Source organism: Oryctolagus cuniculus, chromosome 1 (genome assembly GCF_964237555.1).
Source record: "Oryctolagus cuniculus chromosome 1, mOryCun1.1, whole genome shotgun sequence".
NCBI lineage: Eukaryota > Metazoa > Chordata > Mammalia > Lagomorpha > Leporidae > Oryctolagus > Oryctolagus cuniculus.
The window spans coordinates 14613842-14636137 of NC_091432.1; the positions used below are offsets into that span (position 1 = coordinate 14613842).

The 22296-nt window shown below is 53.5% G+C and overlaps 1 protein-coding gene across 10 annotated transcripts in view; it reads left to right on the forward strand.

Annotated features, from left to right (window-relative positions):
• The first annotated feature begins 3530 nt into the window (after positions 1-3530).
• Positions 3531-22296, forward strand: part of SLC43A1 (solute carrier family 43 member 1) — a 30581-nt gene continuing 11815 nt past the window's right edge. For 2 of the 10 annotated variants that reach the window (XM_051854089.2, XM_070070261.1), the window contains exons 1-6: positions 3724-3901; positions 5276-5442; positions 17917-18109; positions 18196-18251; positions 18393-18469; positions 21010-21102. In XM_051854089.2, coding sequence (XP_051710049.1) covers positions 5289-5442; positions 17917-18109; positions 18196-18251; positions 18393-18469; positions 21010-21102 — 573 coding nt within the window. In that variant the 5' untranslated portion in view covers positions 3724-3901; positions 5276-5288. Of the gene's footprint in view, positions 3617-3690; positions 4045-4561; positions 4773-5072; positions 5443-17916; positions 18110-18195; positions 18252-18392; positions 18470-21009; positions 21103-22296 lie in introns of those variants that run through there. The other 8 variants (XM_051854122.2, XM_070070265.1, XM_070070243.1 and 5 more) reach the window with 7 other exon arrangements.

Here is a 22296-nt window from a genome sequence, read left to right on the forward strand (position 1 = left end):
TCCGGCTGTAGGGGCCATTTGGGGGGGTGAACCAACGGAAGGAAGACCTTTCTCTCTGTCTCTCCCTCTCACTGTCTATAACTCTACTTGTCAAATAAATAAAAGAAAAAAAAAAAGAAAGAAAGTGCGTTTTAGGTCTTTCATCTTACTTTCTCTACTTTTAAAAAGCTGGTCACCATTTGTTTTATATTTAATTTTTTGAAAGGCACAGAGACTGATGGAGAGGAAGAGGGAGAGGGAGAGGATGAGAGGGATCTCCTGTCTGCTAGCTCACCCACCAGATGCCCACAATAGTCAGGGCTGGGCCAGGCTGAATCCAGGAGAACTCAGTTCTGGTCTCACACACAGATAGCAGAGACCCAACTGCTTCAGCCATCACCTGCTGCCTCTCAGGGAGCTGAAATGAAGAGCAGAGCTGGGACTTGAACTCTAATATTCTGATATAGGATGAGGGCGACCCAAGGGGCTTCTGAGCCACTGCACCAAACATCCCATCCATTATTTTGTATGTGAACTACTACATGGCCTTCTTCTTCTTCTTTTTTTTTTTTTTAAAGATTTATTTATTTATTTGAAGGTCAGAGTTACACAGAGAGAGGAGAGCCGGGGGGGGAGGGTCTTCCATTGCTGGTTCACTCCCCAGTTGGCCACAATGGCCGGAGTTATGCCGATTTGAAGCCAGGAGCCAGGAGCTTCTTCCGGGTCTCCCACACAGGTACAGGGGCCCAAGGACTTGGGCCATCTTCTGCTGCTTTCCCAGGCCACAGCAGAAAGCTGGATCGGAAGTAGAGCAGCTGGGACACGAACCGGCACCCATATGGGATACCACCACTGCAGGCGGAGGCTTAACCTGCTACGCCACAGCACCAGCCCCCTGTGTGCTGCGTGCCTTCTAACTACTTTAACTTTTCTCTTCTTTCCCACATATTCTCCACTCATTAAACACAAACCCAGCCATATCAATCCCAGTAAAAACAAAGCCGGGGTAGGTATCTCACCTAGGAGTTGCGATGCCCAAGTCCCAAATGAGTATTTGGGTTCAGTACCTAGCTCCGGCTCCTGACTCCAGCTTAATGCTAATGTGGACCCCGGGAAGCAGCAGTGATGGCTCAAGCAACTGGGTTCCTGCCCTTCACGTGACAGACCTGGACTGAGTTCTGGGATCGCAGTGTCCAGCAGCTTAGCTGTTCTGGGCATCTGAGGACTGAACCAGCAGACGGGAGACCTTTATCTCTGTTTCTGAGAGAGAGAGAGAGAGAGAGAGAGAGAGAGAGCCCTGCACTGTAGTGCAGCGGGTTAACGCCCTGGCCTGAAGCGCTGGCATCCCAAATGGGCGCTGGTTCGAGACCCGGCTGCTCCACTTCCAATCCAGCTCTCTGCTGTGGCCTGGGAAAGCAGTAGAAGAAGGCCCAAACCCTTGGGCCCCTGCACCCGCGTGGGAGACCCGGAGGAAGCTTCTGACTCCTGATCGATGCAGCTCCGGCCGTTGCGGCCAATTGGGGAGTGAACCATCGAATGGAAGACCTCTCTCTCTCTCTCTCTCTCTCTCTCTGCCTCTCCTCTCTCTGTGTGACTCTTTCAAGTAAATAAATAAATCTTAAAAAAAAAAATCCCCTGAGCTAGGGGATTTGCCAACGATTACAGAGAGAGAGAGAGAGAATCTTCCATCTGCTGGTTCATTTCCAGATGGCCACAACAGCCAGGATTGGGCCAGGCCAAAGCCAGGAACCCAGAGCTTCTTCCAGGTCTCCCATGTGGGTGGCAGAGGCCCAAACACTTGGGCCATCTTCTGCTGCTTTTTCCCAGGCCATTAGCAGGGAGCTGGATCAGAAGTGGAGCAGTAAGAACTCGAACTGGTGCCCATATGGGATGCCAGCCTTGAAGGTGGCAGCTTGATCTGCTATGCCACAATGCTGTCCTCTCTGAAGGGATTTCTACTTCATCGTGCATGTGTGTGTGGTGCAGGGAAAGAGCAAGGAAGGAAACCCACAGTTCTAGATTAGTGTGGAGGCCTCAAAGGTTAGCACAGTGTTTGTTGGGAGAATGTGGGCCAGGTCCGTAATCCAGCCTAGATCAGAGACAGCTCCCAGAGAGAGGTAGAATTTGAGCTACCTTGTGACAGATGAGTATACTAGAAGGGAAGAAGGGAAGCTGTTATTCCCACCGATGGAACCGCAGGTGCAAAGGCGAGGGCGGAGGCAAAGCAGCTGGCTTGCTTTCACTGCACCTGTGCTTGCTAAGTGCCTTTGGGTACCGTGCGCTGGGGATGCAGCCGCCCAGCCGCTTGCCTGGCTTCCTAGAGCTGACAGTTGGAAAGGGACAATGTTGCAAACAGGGAAGGGCAGGTTGGGATGAAGGGAGGGCAAGTGCCCCAGCCAGGGAGGCCCATGCACTGCGGAGTGTCAGGGAGAGAGCCCGCGTTCACCTTAGTGTTGTCATAGAGCGCATTGATAGCGTTTTATCATGTTCCCAAGGGGATCTGGGTTAGAACTTTTATTCTAGGGCCCCTCACCTTGAGCTAAGGAGTTTGACCTTGATCTGAACGTCCTGGGAACCACCACTGAAGTGAAACCACCAAAGCCTGACGTGAGCTTTGGCAGAGGGAACGCCTTGTGCCTTTTTCCACGGCTAAGCTTCTGCTCTTGCCATGCCCCTGGCCTGGAGGAATGGAAGGGGCAGATCTTAAAGCCAGACAGCCCCGACTCTCCATCCTGTCTCCAAGCACCATGCTCCAAGTCTCCAGGTCCCTCCCTCTGTTCCAGCTGGGAGGTTAAAATGAGACCATGATGTCTTTGAAGATTTAACAACAATTTTTCTGGCGGGGAGGGAGTGCCCAGCACATAGTAGCAACTCAGCAAATGTCAGTTTCTCCCTTGGCCTGGTGGCTTAGCTGCTCAGTCCTCCCTCCACCCCCCCACCCCCGCCCTTGCCAAAGGCTTTATCGGAGCTTTCTGCACAGCAGTGCCTGTTCCCAAGGAGCATCGTGGGGATCACCTAACACATGCTATTAAATTCGCATCTGGGGCCGGTGCTGTGGCATAGCAGGTAAAGCCGCTGCCTGCAGTGCTGGCATCCCATATGGCGCTGGTTCTAGTCCCGGCTGCTCCACTTCCGATCCAGCTCTCTGCTATGGCCTGGGGAAGCAGTAGAAGATGGTCCTAGTCCTTGGGCCCCTGCACCCGCGTGGGAGATCAGGAAGAAGCTCCTGGCTTTGGATCGGCGCATCTCCTGTCGTTGATCACCAGGTCTTGGGAAATAGTAACAACAGCAGCTGACATTTACTATGTGCACACAACACAATTCCTGACTTCTCCGGCAAGTGGGTCAATTCTCTCGCTATTCTAATTCACAGGAGCTCAGAGCAGTCAAGTAAGTTGCCCAAGGCAAGCCAGGGTGGTCAGTTTCAAAGTGGAGACTCGGACCTGAATCGGAGTAACCACAAGACGTCCGTGCCATTCTGCCTCTCTGGGAAAACACGACTCCCCACAGCACGGTTCAAAACCCCACCCAAGCCCGACCCGCGTCGCACTCGGTCTGCTCCAGCCGAGTCCTTTGTTTGGACGAGAGACGCAGAGGGCGCTGCCTGACGCTCGTGTGGGGTACCCAGGGTGGAAAAGTAGGCGCTGGGGGCGGCGAGGACCTGGGGGCCGGCGGCAGAGTCACGTGGGCGTGAAAGTCGACCTCGGGGGAGGGGAAGAGAAGGGAGCCCCCGCCCCCACCTCTGGGCGCAGCTCGGGACGCGAGTAAATACCGCGATCCGCTCGGCAGATCACTCCGTCCATGCCCGGCTTCGCGGACCTGTGGCGCCCGGCGGGTTCCCGGCTCCCGACTTCTTCCGAGAGCGCAGGCGAGGCGAGACCAGCAGGCTGTCTGGCTGAAGTTCCGAGGCCGCTGGGACCCGGTACGCAGAGAAAACCCCAACGCGGGTGCACTTCAGGGCTGGGCCGGCGGGACCCCGGATCCTGAGCTCGCGGCCGCGCGGCAAAGGCGCTGCGCTCCGCCAGGCGTCTGCGGGTGTAGGAGGCGCGTTTGCCCCGATCGGAGGTGAGCGGCGGGTGCGGTGGGGGACCGCGCGTCCGCGGAGAGCCACCTGGGCCAGCTGCCACCCACCCTCGCCGCAGGCTTCCCTAGAAATGTCTGTTGCCGGAGCCTCCGGGTGCCGCGGCACGTCGTGCGCTCTCTCCAAGCGCGCCCCTCCGACCCTTCCTCTGGGCCCCTTCGTTTGCTGCACTTCCTCGGTTTCCAGCCACACTTGTCAGAGTTCTAACGAACCTCCGGGAGCGCCCGAGGCGGCCAAAACCCCATATCACAGATGAGGACCAAGGCTCCCGGAAAGAAGTGACTCGGGCCAGCCCGCCCTGGCTCTGGTTCTTTCTGCCCGGGTCTCACCTCCCGCCCCCACGCCGCCCGCGTGCCGTCTCCTCCCGCGGTGGCTGCAGCGGCCGCGGCGGGGGGAGCGCGCCTCCTTTCCTCCCTCTGGTAAACACACCCGCCCGCCAGCCAGCCCATCCGCTATCACGGCCCTTATAAAGTCAGCCGTCGCCGGACTTCCTGCCGGAGCCCGAGCCCCCTCCTCGGGCTACGAGGCGCGCGGCGTGGTGCCTGGCGCCCCGCTGAGCGAGCCCAGGGCGCGAGAGGACGCGCCCGCCTGCCCTGGGTCTGCCTCCACGTGGCAGCTGTTGGCTTGGCTCGAGAGGCTGTAGGGACTCGCCTGGTGTGCAAAGTGGGACGGCTCGCTCTCACCCGGCCCCGGAGGGTGTGGACTTGGAGGGGTAACAGGAAGGAGAGGGTCTTAGGGTAGCCTCAGACTTCCTCTTCCTCCTCTTCCTTGCTTCCAGGGGGTCCTTCCTGGCGCAAGAGGCCGGCCGGACATGGGCCAGCGGTGGCTTCAGAGCGCGCTCTGCCCCCTTGCTGACCTGTGGGGACTTGGAGAAGCGCGGGTTTCGCTCCCCGCACCCCTCCCGCCAGGAGCCGGGCTCAGCGCGCTGTGTGCTGGGTGGGAGAGGCCGGCAGCGGGCCAGGAAGCTGCTGCGTGCAGACAAGACCTTCCTTGTTTTTGATAGTGGCCGGGCGGGAGCCCAGCGCCGCGTGCGCCCTTGGCACTGCCAGTGTGCGCAGAGCCAGCTCGCCGGCGCTGGCTGGCCAGGGCTCTATGGGGCCTCCATGAAGGCCCCCGCGCGGCTTGGCGCGAGGGGCTCTCAGGAGCCATCATGATGCAGGACCCTTCCCAGGGGCCGCTGGGGGACCCTTCGCTCAGCCTTCTGTTTCTCTGCAGACTCTCGGCCAGCATGGCCCCCACGCTGGAGCAGGCGTACCGGAGGCGCTGGTGGATGGCCTGCACCGCGGTACTGGAGAACCTCTTCTTCTCCGCGGTCCTGCTGGGCTGGGGCTCCCTGCTGATCATTCTCAAGAACGAGGGCTTCTATTCTAGCCTGTGCCAAGGTATGCCCGAGAAGGGGCAGGTGGGTTGGAGAACAGGTGGGAGGTGGAAGGGACAGGTGGCCGGGAAGTAGGGTTGCTCGAAGCACTGGGCAGGCTCTCTTCCTGACTTCTTCAAAATTCATGGGGAGAAGAGGGGGCATCCTCCCCACTCCACCTCCTTTGTCTAATTCAGTGGTCACCGAATGCCAGGTATCCTACTGGGCATTCCGGTGCAGGGACCAGTCAGGCTGGCGGGTGGGGGGGGGGGGCAGAGCAGGATGTAGCTGAGTTGGCTATTGTTAGGTTAAATAAGACAAAGCAGAGCTGCCTCCGGTGGGAAGTGAGTGTGACAGGCCTGCCCGCTCTCGTTTGTGAGTCCTGAGGTTTTCAAGTCACCTATTTGCTCAAAGTTAAGAAGCCGACTTCCTCTAGGTCTGGCAGTGGGCAGGCCTTTGTTTCTCACTTCAGCCACCTTGACCTTGTGGCGGGAGTGGCCCAGAAAGAAGGAGTGCAATTACTGACAATCCTGGGGAGCCACAGCTCAGCCACGGGCTATCTGCAGCTGCCCCTGGGCAGGGAGGAGCCCAGCTGCGGGCGTCTGGGAGCTGGATGGGCATCTGTCTCCCTTTTCCTGGAAGCTGAGTGCTGTGCTGACAAGCTGGGCCAAGTGCTGGAGGGTGTGGAGTCTGGCCCTCTTCCTCCCGCTTTCTCCCCCTCCTCCCTTTCCCTGACCCCCAATCTCCCTGTTGTGGAGCAAGCTTGGAAGGAACTCCTATTTGGATCTGAGTCCCAGTTACCCCCGCTTCTCTCAGCTCAGTGACATCAATGCGTCCCTTAAACGTGGCACTGCGGTGTGCTGCTCTGCAGAATGGGGCTAATAACAGTGTGTGTCCCATGGGCATCCCAAGGGTCTTTCTGGCGTCTTCACAACTCCCCTGCCCCGCAGCACCTGCTGTGGCTGTGGGAAAGAACCGGATTCCTTGGGGGTGGAGGTGGGGAGGTCTTGATCTCTCTGGGTGCACTGAGCAGTGGCCACTCCCACCTGGGGTGCTGCCCCACCCCTGCCAGGCTTATCTGTAAGGAAGCAGCAGGTGGTGTGGAGGGATGGCAACTTGCCCATGCCTCCTGGGGTCCAATTAGAGGGTAATGCCCCCCCCCCCCCCCAAGGAGGTAGAGTTGGCTGCTGGCCTAGGACCACAGGGTGGGTGTGGAGAAGGAGGCTGGAGATGAGATGAAATGAGAGAAGAAGGGGAGGACTGTTTAGGGTCAGGTCTCCTCCTGAGCTACTGGGGATGGCCTGCCCTTTGCTGCCCAGTGGCCCTGATGCCTGGTCCTACCCACCCAGTAGCTGCTTCTTGCCTTCTCTACCTGTTGGTGAAAAATTGTCTCTCATTTATTTGAAAGGCAGAGAGAAAGAGAGATCTTTCATCTGCCAGTTCACTCCCCAAATGCCCTTAACAGCCAGGGCTGAGCCAGGCTGAAGCCAGGAGCCCAGAACTCCATTCAGGTGTCCCACACGGGTGGCAGGGGCCCAAGTATTTGAGCCATCATCTGCTGCCTCCCAGGGTGCACAGTGGCAGAAGCAGAGGTGGGACTCAATCCCACGCACTCTGATACAGAATGCAGGTGCACCAAGCCGCTACTTAGCCTGTTGCACCACAACACCTGCTCCCAGGAGCACTCGGTCTTGTCTCTCTTCTTCTCAGAAATATAAATAAAAATACATATTTAGAACATTTCCATCAGCCTCAAAACTCCTGCTCCCCTTCTGAGAGTCTATACCTCCACTTGTGCTTTTATAAAATATGAGAAATGGCTATATCAAGGTACAACCCTGACACCTTACAAGTCACTCATTTGAAGCATATAGTGGCTTTTAGCATGTTCAGAGTTGTGCAACCATCATTGCAATCAATTTTGGAACATTTTCTTTATCCCTCAGAGCAACCACTCATTGCGTTAGCAGCTTCCACGGCCCTGATGTCTTCCTCCACCGTCAAGCACAACCACTCAGCTACTTTCTGTCATAGGGCTTTGCCTAAGATGAAGATTAAAAATTAGATTTACCTGTTCTTAACACTTCATATAGAGTTTTATGTGCCTTCTTTTATGACTGTCTTCTGTTACTTAGGGTAGTGCTTTCATGGTTCACCTGTGTAGCATGTGTCAACACTTTAAAAATTATTTTATAAATATTTATTTTATTTTATTTTATATTTATTTGAAAGGCAGAGTTACAGAGAGCAGAGGAGAGACAGAGAGACAGAGAGAGAGAGAGAGATCTTCCATCTGCTGGTTTACTCCCCAAATGGCCACAATGGCCAGGGCTGAGCAGGCCAAAGCCAGGAGCCAGGAGCTTCTTCTGGGTCTACCAAGCTGGTGCAGGAGCCCAAGCACTTGGGCCATCTTCCACTGCTTTCCCAGGTGCATCAGCAGGGAACTGGATGAGAAGAAGCCAGGTGTTGAACAGGCATCCATATGGGATGCCGGCCATCACAGGTGGAGGGTTAACCTGCTATACCACAACATTGCCCCCCACCCCTTAAATTTTTTAACGATTTGTTTATTTGAGGGGCTGGCTTTGTGGTAGAGCTGTTAAAGCCACTGCTAAAGCCGCCACTGCTTTCAATGCTAACATCCCATATGGATATAGTTGGTGTCCCAGCTGCTCCACTTCCAATCTAGCTCCCTGTTAATGAACCTGGAAAAGTGGCTTCTAGTGCTTGGACCTCTGCCACCCACGTGGGAGGGCTGGCGCTGGCTTCTTTTGTCCATTTTTAAATTATGTTGTCTTTTATTATTGAGTTGTAAGGGTTCTTTCTGTTCTAGATACAAATCCCTTATCAGATGCCTGCTGTGCAAGGTTTTTCTCCCACTGTGAGTTGTCTTTTTACTTCTTCATTCTGTTCTTTGCTGCACAACAAAGCCCAATTTATCTTTTTGTTTTGTTTTGTTTTGTCATGGCATTTGGTATCATATTTACATCATTGCTTAACCTAAGGTCACAAAGATTTGTACTTTATTATCCTTGATCCATTTTGAGCTACTTTTTGTATATGGTGTGAGGTGTCCACTTGGAGTTTTGAGTTACCCAGAAGTGGGTGTGTCTGGATCTGGCCATTTGGGATCACTAAAGTAGCAAAGTCGACACCTTCCCAGAGTGTAACCATGTACTTTTTTCTTTTCTTTAAAAAATATTTTATTTATTTTAAAGGCAGAATGGCAGAGAAAGAAGTCTTCCCTCTGCTGGTCTTTCCATCTGCAAAGGCTGGGGTTGGGTCAGGCTAGAACCAGGAGCTAGGTCTTCCATGTGGGTGGCAGGGTCCAAGTCCTTGGGCCATCTGCTGCTTTCGCAGGCTCATCAGCAGGGAGCTGGATTGGAAGCAGAGCAGCTGGGACTTGAACCAGCACTGATTTGGGATGCTGGCATCACAGGCGGCTTAACTCACTGTGCTACAATGCCGGCCCCAGTTGTGCACTCCTAGGAGACAGGGTTCCGCACACCTCTTTCCTCTCACCTTCCTTCCACTCTAGGGTCTCCAGCCTAACTTCTGAGACTGTCCAGTTGACTGTGGATATGGCTCCTAGTCCGTCTCAGTCAGGCCACCTGATCAAGAGTGCCTGTGTTTTGCTTCTTGGGGCTTCATTCATGGTGGTGTTGTACCTGAGCGAGTGTAAACAAAGGAGCTCCACACATTGATAAAAAGCAACAGGGTTTATAAAGACAAAAACCACAAAACCAGGAGGGGAATACATGGTTGCTAGGATCGGGGGGGGGAATACATGGTTACCGGGGTCAAGCTGACCTAAAACCTATGCGAAACTAGTATCAATTATAATCTTGACAATACCAGTTACAGTCTTAACAATTTTAATTACAATCTTGACATTAATCCAGGTATTGGTTTTAATCATATGTAGGACATAGACAAATTACGTTTTTATCATTAACCCAGGTGCAGCCTATCCACTTCCAAGCTTGAGCGATCATGCTAGGGGGTTTCTATGCTCTGCCAAGTGTGGTGTAGTGGACTGCTATTGTCCAACTGTTTTAGAGCATAGTTTCAGACCAGAGTCTCACAGTGTCGGGGGGCACCTTCCCAGAATGGAGTCTCAGGTTCTCCAAAATGGAGTCCCTACTGTCAAGGTGTTACTTCAGTGGGTCTCAGCTTCCTTCTACAGTGTTCTAAGAACAGGGGCTCTGAGCAAGGATCTGAGTCCCTGTCCCGGTGGACAGGGGCAGCCAGCATGGCTTCCAGCTCTGCTAAGGGCTGCTTGGCTGCAGTCAGGTACTTTGCTTTCTTTTTTCTTTCTTTCCTCTTTTTTTTTTTTTTTTTTTTGACAGGCGGTGTTAGACAGTGAGAGAGAGAGACAGAGAGAAAGGTCTTCCTTCTGTTGGTTCACCCCCCAAATGGCTGCTATGGCCAGTGCACTATGCTGATCCGAAGCCAGGAGCCAGGTGCTTCTCCTGGTCTCCCATGTGGGTTCAGGGCCCAAGCACTTGGGCCATCCTCCACTGCACTCCCGGGCCACAGCAGAGAGCTGGACTGGAAGAGGGACAACTGGGACAGAATCCGGCGCCCCGACTGGGACTAGAACCTGGGGTGCCGGCACCTCAGGAGGAGGATTAGCCAAGTGAGCTGTGGCGCTGGCCGGTACTTTGCTTTCTTAATATTTCAGTGGTCCCTTATGTAAATGGATCGTCATCCCGGCCTCATAGGGCTGTTGTGAAAATGGGATGAGAGCAAGCCCAGTTTCAGACTGCCCACGGAGTGGGTTTCTTCGTATTTTCAGGACCCTGCTTTGCTGATGTTTGCTGTGTGACCTTAGGTAAATAACTTACCCCTTCTGGGCTCCCTGTTCCTAAGTCTGTGAAACACAGTGGCCCATTAGCCTTCCTGCTGCAGAACAATGATGTCTGGATCAAATGATGTCATTTTACAGATATTTAAAGAGCTCAACCAATGTGGAGCTCATTGTTGAGTTAATCGTGTCAGTTTTTATTTTATTTTTTTAAGATTTATTTATTTATTTGAGAGATAGAGTTACAGACAGAGAGAGGAAGAGACAGAGAGAAAAGTGGTCCATCCACTGGTCCATCCACTGGTCCATTCCCCAAATGGCTGCAACGGCTGGAGCTGAGCTGATCCAAAGCCAGGAGCCAGGATCTTCTTCCAGGTCTTCCACGTGGGTGCAGGGGCCCAAGCACTTGGGTTATATTCCACTGTTTCCCAGGCCGTAGCAGAGAGCTGGATGGGAAGAGGAGCAGCCAGGACATGAACCAGTGCCCGTATGGGAAGCCGGCACTGCAGGCGTAAGCTTAGTCTACTATGCCAGAGTGCTGGTCCCAAGTGTCAGCTCTTCAGGATTTCTTTGCCTCACCTCTGTCTCTCAGTGCTTTCTGCTGTCTTTCTTGCCATGTATTGGTACTTTGGGGTGGATGTCTGACCCCTCTATTGGGGTGGTACAGCTAAAGGGGGCTCTGTTACTCAGAGTTTATACAGGGGCTGTTCAGTTCGTCACACGCTACTGTTTACCCAGGATATGCGCAAACAAATAAAACAACCCTGAATTTCCTAAGTGTATACTGTTTGCTAGCTGGGTCTTTTGTCCCCACTGCAAATCTGTCATGTAATTATTGTTAACTCCCTCTTATAGAAGAGGCACTTGAAGCTCAGAGATGCTAAATACTTGCCCAGTATCAGTTTAAAAAATTAGGAGCTCAGGGCTGGTGCTCAGGGTGCGTAGCAAGTAAAGCCGCTGTCTGCAGTGCCGGCATCCCATATGGGCGCTGGTTTGGGTCCCGGCTGCTCCACCTCCCTGCTAATGTGCCTGGAAAAGCAGTAGGAGATGGCCCAAGTGCTTGGGCCCCTGCACCCACGTCGAGACATGGAAGACACTCCTGGCTTCTGATCGGCCCAGCTCTGGCCATTGCACCTGTTTGGGCAGTGAACCTGCGGGTGGAAGACCTCTCCCTCTCTGTCTCTCTGCCTCTCTGTAACTCTGCCTTTCAAATAAGCAAATAAATCATTTTTAAAAAATGAGGAGCTGAGGAGCAGACACCTGATGCAGCAGTTGAGATGCTGTTTGGGATGCCCACAATCCCATAACACAGTGCTTGGTGCGCATCCTGGCTCCTTAGCTTCACACTGGCTTCTTGGTAATGTGCATCCGGAAGGCTCTGGGTGATGGCTCAAGAACTTGGGTCTCTACCATCCATGGGGGAGACCTGGATTGAGTTCCTGGCTCTCAGCTTCAGCCTGACCCAGCTCTAGCTAGTGCAGGTGTTTGAGAACCAGAGGAAGCAAGATCTCTCTCTGTCTTGCTGCCTTTCAAGTAAAATGAAAATGTTGAAAAGCCAGCTTCTGACTTGGGGAAAAAAAGAGCTGAGTGAGCGTTGAACTGGATGTGAACAACCCTCCTGGGAGAAGCTTTCTCCTGGGCCTCCTGGGGTCGGTGTGTCCTCTCCTCGCCTCCCCAGCTTGGGGTTCTTGGAGGGGAGTCTGGTCAGTCGTGGCAAGATACAGCCAGAGCTTGATCCTCAGGTGTTCTTGGGAGTGTTGACTGCAAGAAAGGGAAGCCTGGGGGTTAGGGAGGAAGCACTGACCAGGGGTGCGAGGCAGATGGGACCCTTTTCTGAGTGCTGTGTGTGTGTGCGGCGGTCCTCAGAGCAGCTTCTCTGGTGATTTGAGACTGCTGTGCCCATTGCACAGGTAGGCTAACAGAGCCCATTTTCAGCAATCCTAGTAGACCAGGGATTTGAGAGAGTGAATGCTTAGCCATGATCCCATTTTCCATTATTTCCCAGATCTAGTCATTTGCTATTGACTGTCATGGTTTTACCATTTCTGTGTGCCATAGATGCTATTACTTAATACTATTATTATTATAATTATTACTCCTTCCTTGCATCATTAAAAAAATTTTTTTAATTGAAAGGCTGAGAGACAGAGCAAGACATACAGAGACATCTCCCATCACCAATTCACTTTCCAAATGCCCACAACAGCTTGGCCTGGGTTAGGCTAGGCTGAAGCCAGGAATCTAGAAGTCAACCTAGGTGGGGGGCAGGGACCCAACTGCCTGGGCCATCACTGCTGCCTCCCAGGGTCTGCATTGGCAGAAAGCTGGAATCAGAAGCAGAGCTGGACCCCAGATACTCCTATAGGATGTGGGTGTCTTTTTTTTTTTTTTTTTTTTTTTTAAGGATTTACTCATTTATTTGAAAGTCGGAGTTACACAGAGAGACGAAGGGACAGACAGAAAGATCTTCCATCTGTTGGTTCCCTCGCTAAATGACCACAATGGCTGGGGCTGGGCCAGGCCAAAGCCAGGGACCAGGAACTTCCTCCAGATCTCCCGTGCAGGTGCTGGGGTCCAAGGACTTGGGCCGTCCTCCAGTGCTGTCCCAGGCGCATTAGCAGGGAGCTGGATTGGAAGTGGAGCAGCCAGGTCTTGAACCAGTGCCCATATGCTGGTGTTGCAGGCGGTGGCTTCACCTGCTGTGCCATGACGCCAACCCCAGGATGTGGGTACCGTAAGCAGCATCTTAACTGCTGCACCAAATGCTCACCCTCTCAACTAACTTTTTTAGAAAAGGAAGTTTGCTGCTTTCTAAAATGCAATCTCCTTGGAATTTTGGGTTTGGTGTTAAATACACACATCATACATTGCATATATTTCTAATACATACATAGGTAGATATATATATATATGTATACACACATGTATGTATGTTTCTATTACGCATTTAAATAATAACAATGAAACCTCCAAAACCATTTGTGTCCGCACCTGGTGTGTCCCCTACTTCCTGTGCAAACCACACATTGGGAAATGCAAGTCTCCCATGTTTCTAAACTCTGTCACTCACTCACTCACTGAATACTTTGTCCCATCTCTCTCTCTCTTTTTTTTTTTTTAAGATTTATTTATTTGAAAAGCAGTGTTACAGAGGCAGAGAGATCTTCTATCTGCTGGTTCACTCCCCAAATGGCTGCAATGGCGAGAGCTGCGCAGGCCTGAAGCCAGGAGCTTCTTCGAGATCTCCCTTGAGGGTGCAGGTGCCCAAGCACTTGGGCCATCTTCTGCTGTTTTCCCAGGCCATAGCAGAGAGCTGGATCTAAAGTGGAGCAGCCGGGACTCAAACTGGTGCCCATGTGGGATGCTGGCAGGTGGCAGCTTTACCCCCATGCCACAGCGCTGCCCCTCTCCCCGTGCTATCTTCTGCCTCACTTTACTTGTCTATCACAGTGGGGAGGTGGATGCTAAAGACCTATTGTAATTAGCAGGTGCAAGAGGTCTCGACCTCTGGGCAGGCTCCTCTCCGGGTTTGTAAGTTTCACTTTCTCTAAGCACTGAGTGAGCAGGAGCTAGCCCAATTGAATCAGACCTGTGAGAATGATCGATGAACCAAGGTATTCACTGACCCTGAGTCACGAACAGTGTCCTGGGCTGAATTCTTCATTAGTGCAGGGGCTCCTGGCCTGTGCAGAACAGAGAGGCCACGTGGTGCGAATTAAAAGGACTGGCTTCGGAGATTCTGTTGGGCTTCAGTCTGAGCCCTCCGGTGAGATGCTGGGGGCTGAGTTGCTCGGCTTCTTGGAGCCTGAGCATCTGTGACATGGAGGCCAGTATCCTTACTTTTGAGGACTATTGTAGGATAAGATCAGTTTCTATATGGAAAGTCCTGAAACAAAGTAGGTGTGCATTAACTGCAAGCAGGTGCGATTGTTTATGAGGGAAACTGTCAGTTGGAAGACTTAGGGGCAGGGGTGGTTTCTAATTCAGGGGCTGCCAGTTCCAGTGCTAATTGGGGCCAGGCAGGTGATGATAATTGGGTACCGCAGGGCAGGTGTTAAGAGAGCAGAAGTCTGGGAGGTGAGCACTTGTGTGAAGCAAGCCCTGGTGAATCAGAGAAGCCGCCACTCGGCTGTGATGATGACCAGGTTTTCTTTTCTGTTTTTTTTTTTTTTTTTTTTTTTTTTTAAATAAAGAATTTAAGAGAGAGACAGAGAAATCTTCCATCCGATGGTTCACTCCCTAAATGGCCAAAACAGCCAGGGCTGTGTCAGGCCGAAGCCAGGAACCTCTTTCAGGTCTCCCATGTGGGTTCAGGGGCCCAAGCACTTGGGCCATCTTCTACTGCTTTCCCAGGAGTATTAGCAAGGAGCTGAATCAGAAGTGGAACAGCCAGGTCTTGAATCGGTGACCGTATGGGATTCTGGCACTGCAGACAGAGGCTTAACTTTCTGTGCCACAGCCCTGGCCCTGATGGCCATGTTTTCTGATCTTTTCAATATAAGCCAGAAATCTAGATGTTTAGAGATGATTCCCGGTTTTAAACTGGCACTCAATTTTTCTTTATTTTAAAATATTTTTATTTACTTGAAAGGCAGAAAGAGAGAGAGAGCGAGCGAGTGAGCTGGTTCACAATGGCTGGGGCTGATCCATGCTAGAGTTAGGAGCCAGGAACTTCATTTGGGTCTCCCATGAGAGTGGCAGGGACCCAGGCACTCGGACCACCCTCTGCTGCTTTCCCAGGCACTTTAGCAGGGAGCTGGATTGGAGCAGCTGGAACTGGAACCGGCTCTCCAGCAAGGGATGCCAGTGTTCCAAGTGGCAACTTAACCTATAGCACCGCAAAGCCAGCCCCTAAACTGCCACTCAGTTTCAATGCACTAAAAGGTTCAGCCAGCCTCGCAGAACATGGGTGGGGGCAGTGCTGGCCTGAGTTATCTTTGCTTTTCTTCTTGCTTTACTCACTGTCCCAAGACAGAGCTCATTGGCAGACAGTCACTACATGTCCAGCAAATAGGTGTAAGAGAGGATTAGCTGGAGCAGACAGTGAGCGTCAAGACCCCTGAATTACTGGGCTGGCCTCAACCCCATGTGTGGTCTAACCCCTCTCACTGCTTCCTGCAGGTGCCCAAGCACTTGCCCCAGCCTTCTTGGCAACTGCCACAGGTGGGGAACTCCCCATCGCCCAAGGAGGTTCCTTCTCTGGGTGGCCGGCACGCCTATCTGCCAGCCCTTTATGTTCTTTCTGAAGTTCACACACAGATCACTTCGCCTTCTGCCAGTTGCACACACTTCAGATATCTGAAGTCAAGGTCACGTCACTGTTGGGCCCGTGCGTCTGCCTCGCCCCCCCAGCATCCGGGCACTATGACATGGGCATCTCTCTTCTCAGCACCTGCCACTCCACGCTGTATTTCGCCTTCATTGGGTTCTCTGTTATCTAACCACAGCCGCGCGTGAGAGTTGAGGGCTTCCCCTCTGTTTCACTGCGGGAACCTCAGCACCCGAGGGCCATCATCTCTCGTCGGCTGTCCCAAGGGCATGTTCCCTGGGTTGGGCACCATGCAGAGCTTTGGTCCTTGTCTCCAAAGGAACCTGTGTGTTAGGCATTCTATTCTTATATTGTAGGATAAGATCAGATTCTGTATGGAAAGTCCTGGCACAAAGCAGGTGTGCATTAACTGCAAGCAAGTGGGATTGTTTATGAGGGAAGCTGTCAGTTGAGAGACTTAGGGGCAGGGACAGTGTCTTAATTCAGGAGGCTGCCAGTTCCAGTGCTAACTGGGAGCAGGCAAGTGAGGGTAATTGGGCAACACCTCACTTTCTTCATCTGGGTTATGGGGATACTTTATTGACTGACTCATGGGCCTCATGGGACTCATGAGTTGATGCAGTGACTGTTTATAAAAGGCCCCGGGGCTGGGGTGGTGGTGCAGTGGGTTGGGCTGCTGCTTGTGACACCAGCATCTTTTCCTTTTTTTTATTTTTTAAATTTATTTATTTGAATATTTGAAAGAGTTACAGAGATAGACAGAGATAGAGAGCTTCCATCTGCTAGTTCACGCCCCAAATGGCTGCAACGGCCGGAGTCAAAGTCAGGAGCCAGGAGCTTCTTTTGGGTCTCCTACGTGGGTGCACGGGTCCAAGCACTTGGGCCATCTTCCACTGTTTTCCCAGGCTATTAGAGAGCTCGATCAGGAGAGGAGCATCTGGAACTTGAACCAGCGCCCATATGGGTTGCCAGCATCACAGGCAGTTTTACCCGCTGTGCTGCAGCACCGGCTCTAATACCAGCAACTCTCATAGGAGTGCTGGTTCAAGTCCTGGCTGTTTAGCTTCTGATTCAACTCTCTGCTAACGTCCTGGGAAAGCAGCAGAGGATGGTGTGAGTTATTGAACTCCTGCCATCCAAGTGGGAGATCTGGATGGAGTTCCGGGATCCTGGCTTCAGTCTGAGCCAGCTCCAGCCATTGCAGCCACTTGGGGAGTCCCCCAGGGGATGGAAGATCTCTCTGTGTGTCTCTGTCTCTCTCTGTCTCTCTCTTTGTCTTTCCTTCTCTGTTAGTCTGCCTCTCAAATAAATGAACTATTTTTTAAAAATTTATTTGAAAGGCAGAGTCACACATGGGTGTAACTTGCTGCTGCTTTCCTAGGCACATTAGCAGGATTGGAATTGGAGCAGCTGGGACTCATGAGATGCAAGCACTGGTGGTGGCTTAATTCTCTACGCCACAGCACTGGCCCCAATAAAATAAATCTTATAAAAAAAGGGCACCGGGCATTGTAGCATAGCTGGTAAAGCTGCCACCTGCAGTGCCAGCATCCCATGTGGGTGCCGGTTAGAGTCCCAGCTGCTCCACTTCCGATCCAGCTCTCGCTATGGCCTGGGAAAGCAGTGGAAGATGGCCCCAGTCCTTGGGCCCCTGCACCTACGTGGGAGATCTGGATGAAGTTCCTGGCTCCTGGCTTCGGATTGGAGCAGCTCCAGCCGATGCATCTATCTGGGGAGTGAACCACTGGTTGGAATAGTTCTCTCTCTCTTCTTCTTCCTCTGCCTCTCTGTATCTCTGACTTTCAAATAAATTAATCTTAAAAAAAAAAGGAAGAAAAAATGCCTGGAACAAAGCTGAGTGCTCAATAAATATTACTTTATCAGGGTGTCATTTATTGGGAAAGCTTCCTTTAAGTGAATTTCTGTTAAATCTGTTAGGGCACCACTGATCGACGTTGCTGTTAGATCTGGGGGTGCCTCCTGTTGGGGGGTCCACAGCCCCCAAGCTTGGACATTGGGTGATTATTGCAATGCGGTAAATGCTTTGATGGCTGTCCTCTTAGCTGAGCTGGTTGATGTCTCGGGCTGTGTTTGTGTCGTATATGTATGTTTGGGATATGTACATATTTGGTGTGTACATGTGGGATGTGTGTGTGTGTGGCCTTTATGTATGTGGGGTGTGTGTGTGGTATATATGTATGTAGGGGGTGTGTGATGTATGTCTTTCCCAAGGTCAGGTACTGAATTGCTGCCATTTATGGAGCCCTGTCCCCCAGAATATCACCCTAGACCACCCCCCAGAATCACCTGATGGGCAGTAATGAGGAAATGGGGCTTGAACACAGCACCACTGTCGGGGGCTGCCGTCTCCCCTGCCAGCTGTCCCGGCTGTTGTGTGCTGAGCCCTGCCCCCTCCTCCGCAGCTGCAAACACCACCACCAGCACCGCCAACAGCAGCCAGGGGCAGCCGCCCAGCCGGTGGCCCAGCTGCGACCGGCAGGATGAAATGCTCAACCTGGGCTTTACCATCGGCTCCTTTGCACTCAGCGCCACCACCTTGCCCCTGGGGATCCTCATGGACCGCTTTGGCCCCCGGCCCCTGCGGCTGCTTGGCAGGTGAGGCGGCTGCGCCGTGGGAGCTGGGGGGCAGGGGTAGGGAGGTCTGGAGAGGGGACCCCTCACTGTTTCCTGTGTCCACACAGTGCGTGCTTTGCTGCATCTTGCACCCTCATGGCCCTGGCCTCGCGGGACCCTGAAGGTGAGCTGTCTGGCCTTTGTGCCCTCACAAGGAAAGAACGGGTGGGATGGAGGGGGCTGCTTTGCCCGAGACGCTGCCCTTGGCCCCCCGCCCTGCCACAGCTCCCCAGTCGCCCTCATTCAGCCCTCTCCTTCTTCCCAGTTCTGTCTCCGCTCATATTCCTGGCGCTGTCCCTGAATGGTTTTGGTGGCATCTGCTTGACGTTCACTTCGCTCACTGTGAGTATGACAGGCCCGGCCCAACAGTGGGGACACCTGGGAGAGGGGGATGGTTGGAAATGAGGGTGAGCCTGGGGGTGGTGCTTGTGTATGGAGGTCAAGGGCAGGTATGGGAAACCGCTCAGGTGTGTGTGTGTGTGCACGTGCACGCATGTGTGTGCGTGTGCGCGTGGGGCTACCGCACCAATCCCATGAGTGTCGGCTGAGCCCTGTTCTAGGCACTGCGGCTACAGCCCAAACAGGTCTGACCATGTCCTCCTGTCCTCACCTTGCTGGGTCTTACCTTTTGGGGGTCAGGGGGAGGAGACAACCTGATAAGTCAGCAAGCTGATACGCTGTCAGCGGTGGTAAGTGCTGGGAGAAGATAAAACTGGGTAATGTGACAGTGGCAGGGAGGCAGCGGCTGGAGGAGGCAGTGTGTGCTGTGTCTGCTGTGTTGTGGGAGAGTGTTCCCGAGGGACACTGTCTGGGTTGAAAGGGTGACTGGGTAAACATGTGAGTGTGAGGTTGAACCCTGCGACGCGGCCCACGCTGGCCCGTCCTGACCTACAAGGTCAGGCTTGACCCCTTGTGTGTGTGTGTGTGTGTGTGTGTGTTTCTCTGAGTGCACACTAGGAAGGTGAGACAGAATGGAAGGGTTAAAGGCTGGGGAGCGGGTGGGGGCGGGGCAGGTTCCTGCCTGGGCCAGCTTTGGGTTGTTTATCTCCAGTGAGGTCTGCCTGAAGGCCAAACTGGGTGTTTTTGGCTGAATTTCATCTCACCCCAGGAGCCGCCTTTGCCTTTTAATTCCAGCCGGGAACATTTCACAACTCTCTCTCGAAGGAAGCGATCCCTTCCTCCCTGCCTCTTCTCCACGCTTTGCAACTTGGCACAGAGCCTTGAATCCCTTCTCTGGGGCCTGACCTCGGACCCTACCCTGGTCACCCTGCCCTGGCCAGCCCAGAGGGGCTCTACGCCTCCGCCCCTTAATCACCCAGACTGTAATCTCCAGCCAATGGCAGGGCCTGACATCGTCCCCGCCCCCCAGGGCACTTGCTCTGCTGCTCCCTGGGCCGGGACGTCCAGTGCTGAAGCTGTGTTCCTAGCCAGTCTGGGTCTGGCCTGGGGTTAGCTGGGCCAGCCTCACCCTGCCGATGGTGCTGGGCACAGGCGGCGCCCACAGACCCCTGGTGGAGTTGTCCTGGCCTGGCACCTTCTTTGGTGTCTTTGGCAGGGGGCCATGCAGATACAAGGTGCCAGGGTAAACTGCCCCAGTGGGGAACAACAGGGCCCCCCTCTTATTTTTTTTTCCAGAGCCTTGTAGGGAGACAGGAAGGGAGGACGACTCAGTTCCCAAGTTTTCCTTCCCAGAGCTGTTTGAGGTCCTCCTTGTGAGCCTTGGTTTGCTGGTGCTCTGGGGAGTAGGTTTAGGCTTTGCTTAGCGTTTAAGTTTCTTCCTAGTTATGGGATCATCTGGTGATGTGTGGAGGATGGTGAGGATAGGGGGTACACACAAAAGCTTCGGGACTTAGCTTCACTGCCCAGGCCAGTGAACAGAACATCAATCAATAAATTCTCTTTTTTTGAAAGATTTTTAATTTATTTTGAAAGGCGGAGTTAGAGAGAGAGATCAAGAGAGAGAGAGAGAGAGAGAGAGAGAGAGATCTTCCATTCATTGGTTCATTCCCTAGATGGCAGCAATGGCCAGTGCTGGGTCAGGCCAAAGCCAGGAGCCAGGAGCTTCTTCCAGGTCTCCCATGTGGGTGGCAGGGGCCCAAACACTTGGGCCATCTTCTGCTTTTCCCAGGCCATTAGCAGGAATCTGGATGGGAAGTGGAGCAGCCAGAACATAAACCAGTGTCCATATGGGATGCCATCATCATAGGTGGCAGCTTAACCTGCTATGCCACAGCACCGGCTCCAATCAATTCTTTACCAGCGAGAGCTCTAAGTCTGCTCTGCCCCCTCCCTTCAACCCACCTTCCCCTCCCCGATCCTTCCCCTGACTTGGCGCTGGCTCAGTAGAAACTGGGCTGGGACATTTGGGGCCCCTGACAGGGCTAAGGTGCACCTGTTGGGAGTCATAGCCTTGGAGTAGGGCTGGGGTGGCCAGAACAGGGGAGGGAGTCATTTAGCTGCTCTGACCTTGAGTGCCTGCCCTTCATTTTCTCTCTGGGCTTCGACGTTCTCAGCTGTAAAGGGGAGCAGCACTGGGTCAGTGTTATTCAGAGGTGGCACACGACTAAAGAGACCACCACAACGCACTTGGGAAGCCCTGCGTGTAAACAAAATGAACAGAATTTCTCCAGGGCACTGCTGGGAAGCCTTTTCTGTGTCAAGTGCATTGGGAGTGTGTAAGAGAGGGTGAGAGGATGGCTTCCCTGTGGATTTCACTTTGAGACTTTGCAGTTGTGGCTCCTGGAGCTGTGGTCTCCTGGAAGTGACTTTGGGAAGTACCAGGCTGGGTACAGCGTGCTCAGGCGGGGTTGGGAAAGGGGAGCCCTCGGTGGATACTGGGGTTGGGGGTTCCCCTGCTCATGGCCTCTGTTTTCCTTCCACAGCTGCCCAACATGTTTGGGAACCTGCGCTCCACTTTTATGTCCCTCATGATCGGCTCCTACGCCTCTTCCGCCATCACATTCCCCGGAGTCAAGGTAGGGGCCGCTTAGGGGGCCTGGGAGGTCCCCCGGGTGGTCTTTTTGCCCCGAGTACAAGAACTGGGTGGGGCTGGGGGAGCGGTGGCCCAGTTCCTGCCTCCGGGGTGAAAAGCACTGAAGCGTCATTGGAGGAGTCCCAGCCCTGGGCTGCACCACGGGTCCGACTTCTCCGCTCTCTTCCTTTCCTTCGCTGGTGTCTGGGTACCAGCCGTCCTCTCTCCGGGCCGAGGCAGGCCTTCTCAGCTGGTCTCCTGCCTGTCTTCTTTTCTCGCCCTGGAAGCTGCATCCCAGGACTTCTACAATGCTCTTAGGAGGGACCTGGCTCATCCCCCCCGCCACGTCTCCCCTTTCATACTCCAGCATCACAGGGCAAAACCTGGCCAGGTCAGCCTGCTGGACCTGAGAGCCAGGAGCCCTGAGATGTCTTCGTCCTTGGTCGAAGGATCTGAACGCCTCCTTTCTATTGGGCTGTGATGCATTCTTCAAGCCCCACCCTGGGCAATTCATCGGCTCCTTTAGGGGGCACCGTTTCTCAGCCCAGCGAAGGAGATGGGAGACGTGCATGGGTGGGTGGCTGCCAGTTCTGGTGGGCAGTTCCCCCCACGTCTTCAACCCAGGGAGTCCAGTCTGAGGAGCCCCGTCTGGCGTGTGGCCCTTTGAAGCTCTGTCTTGCTCCTAGAGAGGAAAAGGCCCCCGAGGCCCAGGGCCGAGGAGGTGGAGCCCAGGATTTCCTAGACAGTGACTGGAGCTCTGAGCAGGGACCGGAGGGCAGGGCCCACGTCAGGCGTCCCAGACAGAGGGTGTGTGAGAAGACGGGAGCCACATCGTCTGTGCTTCTCCCATTAGTGGGGGTGGACAAATGCTGGGAATCACAGTCAGTTCAGAGCCTGTTGGTCTCGGGTTGGGAGGCCCTAGGCGGAGCACTGGAAGGCCCCCTGCACCAGGTGTTGCACCTGGGGACACCTGGGACAGGTGAGATAAGGCCCTTCAAACTGGGTTTACCTTTCCCCCAGGGAGCGTGCCAGGAAGGGGCAGGATAAACACATTCGGTGTGGCACACCTGGGTCATTCATTTTCCTAACATAATTGACCCTTTTTTTGGCGAAGATCAGCATGAACATTTATGGAGTCATGGGCAGGGTGTGTGTGCCTTTTAAAGCCTTTTAAAGATGGAGATTCAAAGGCATTTTA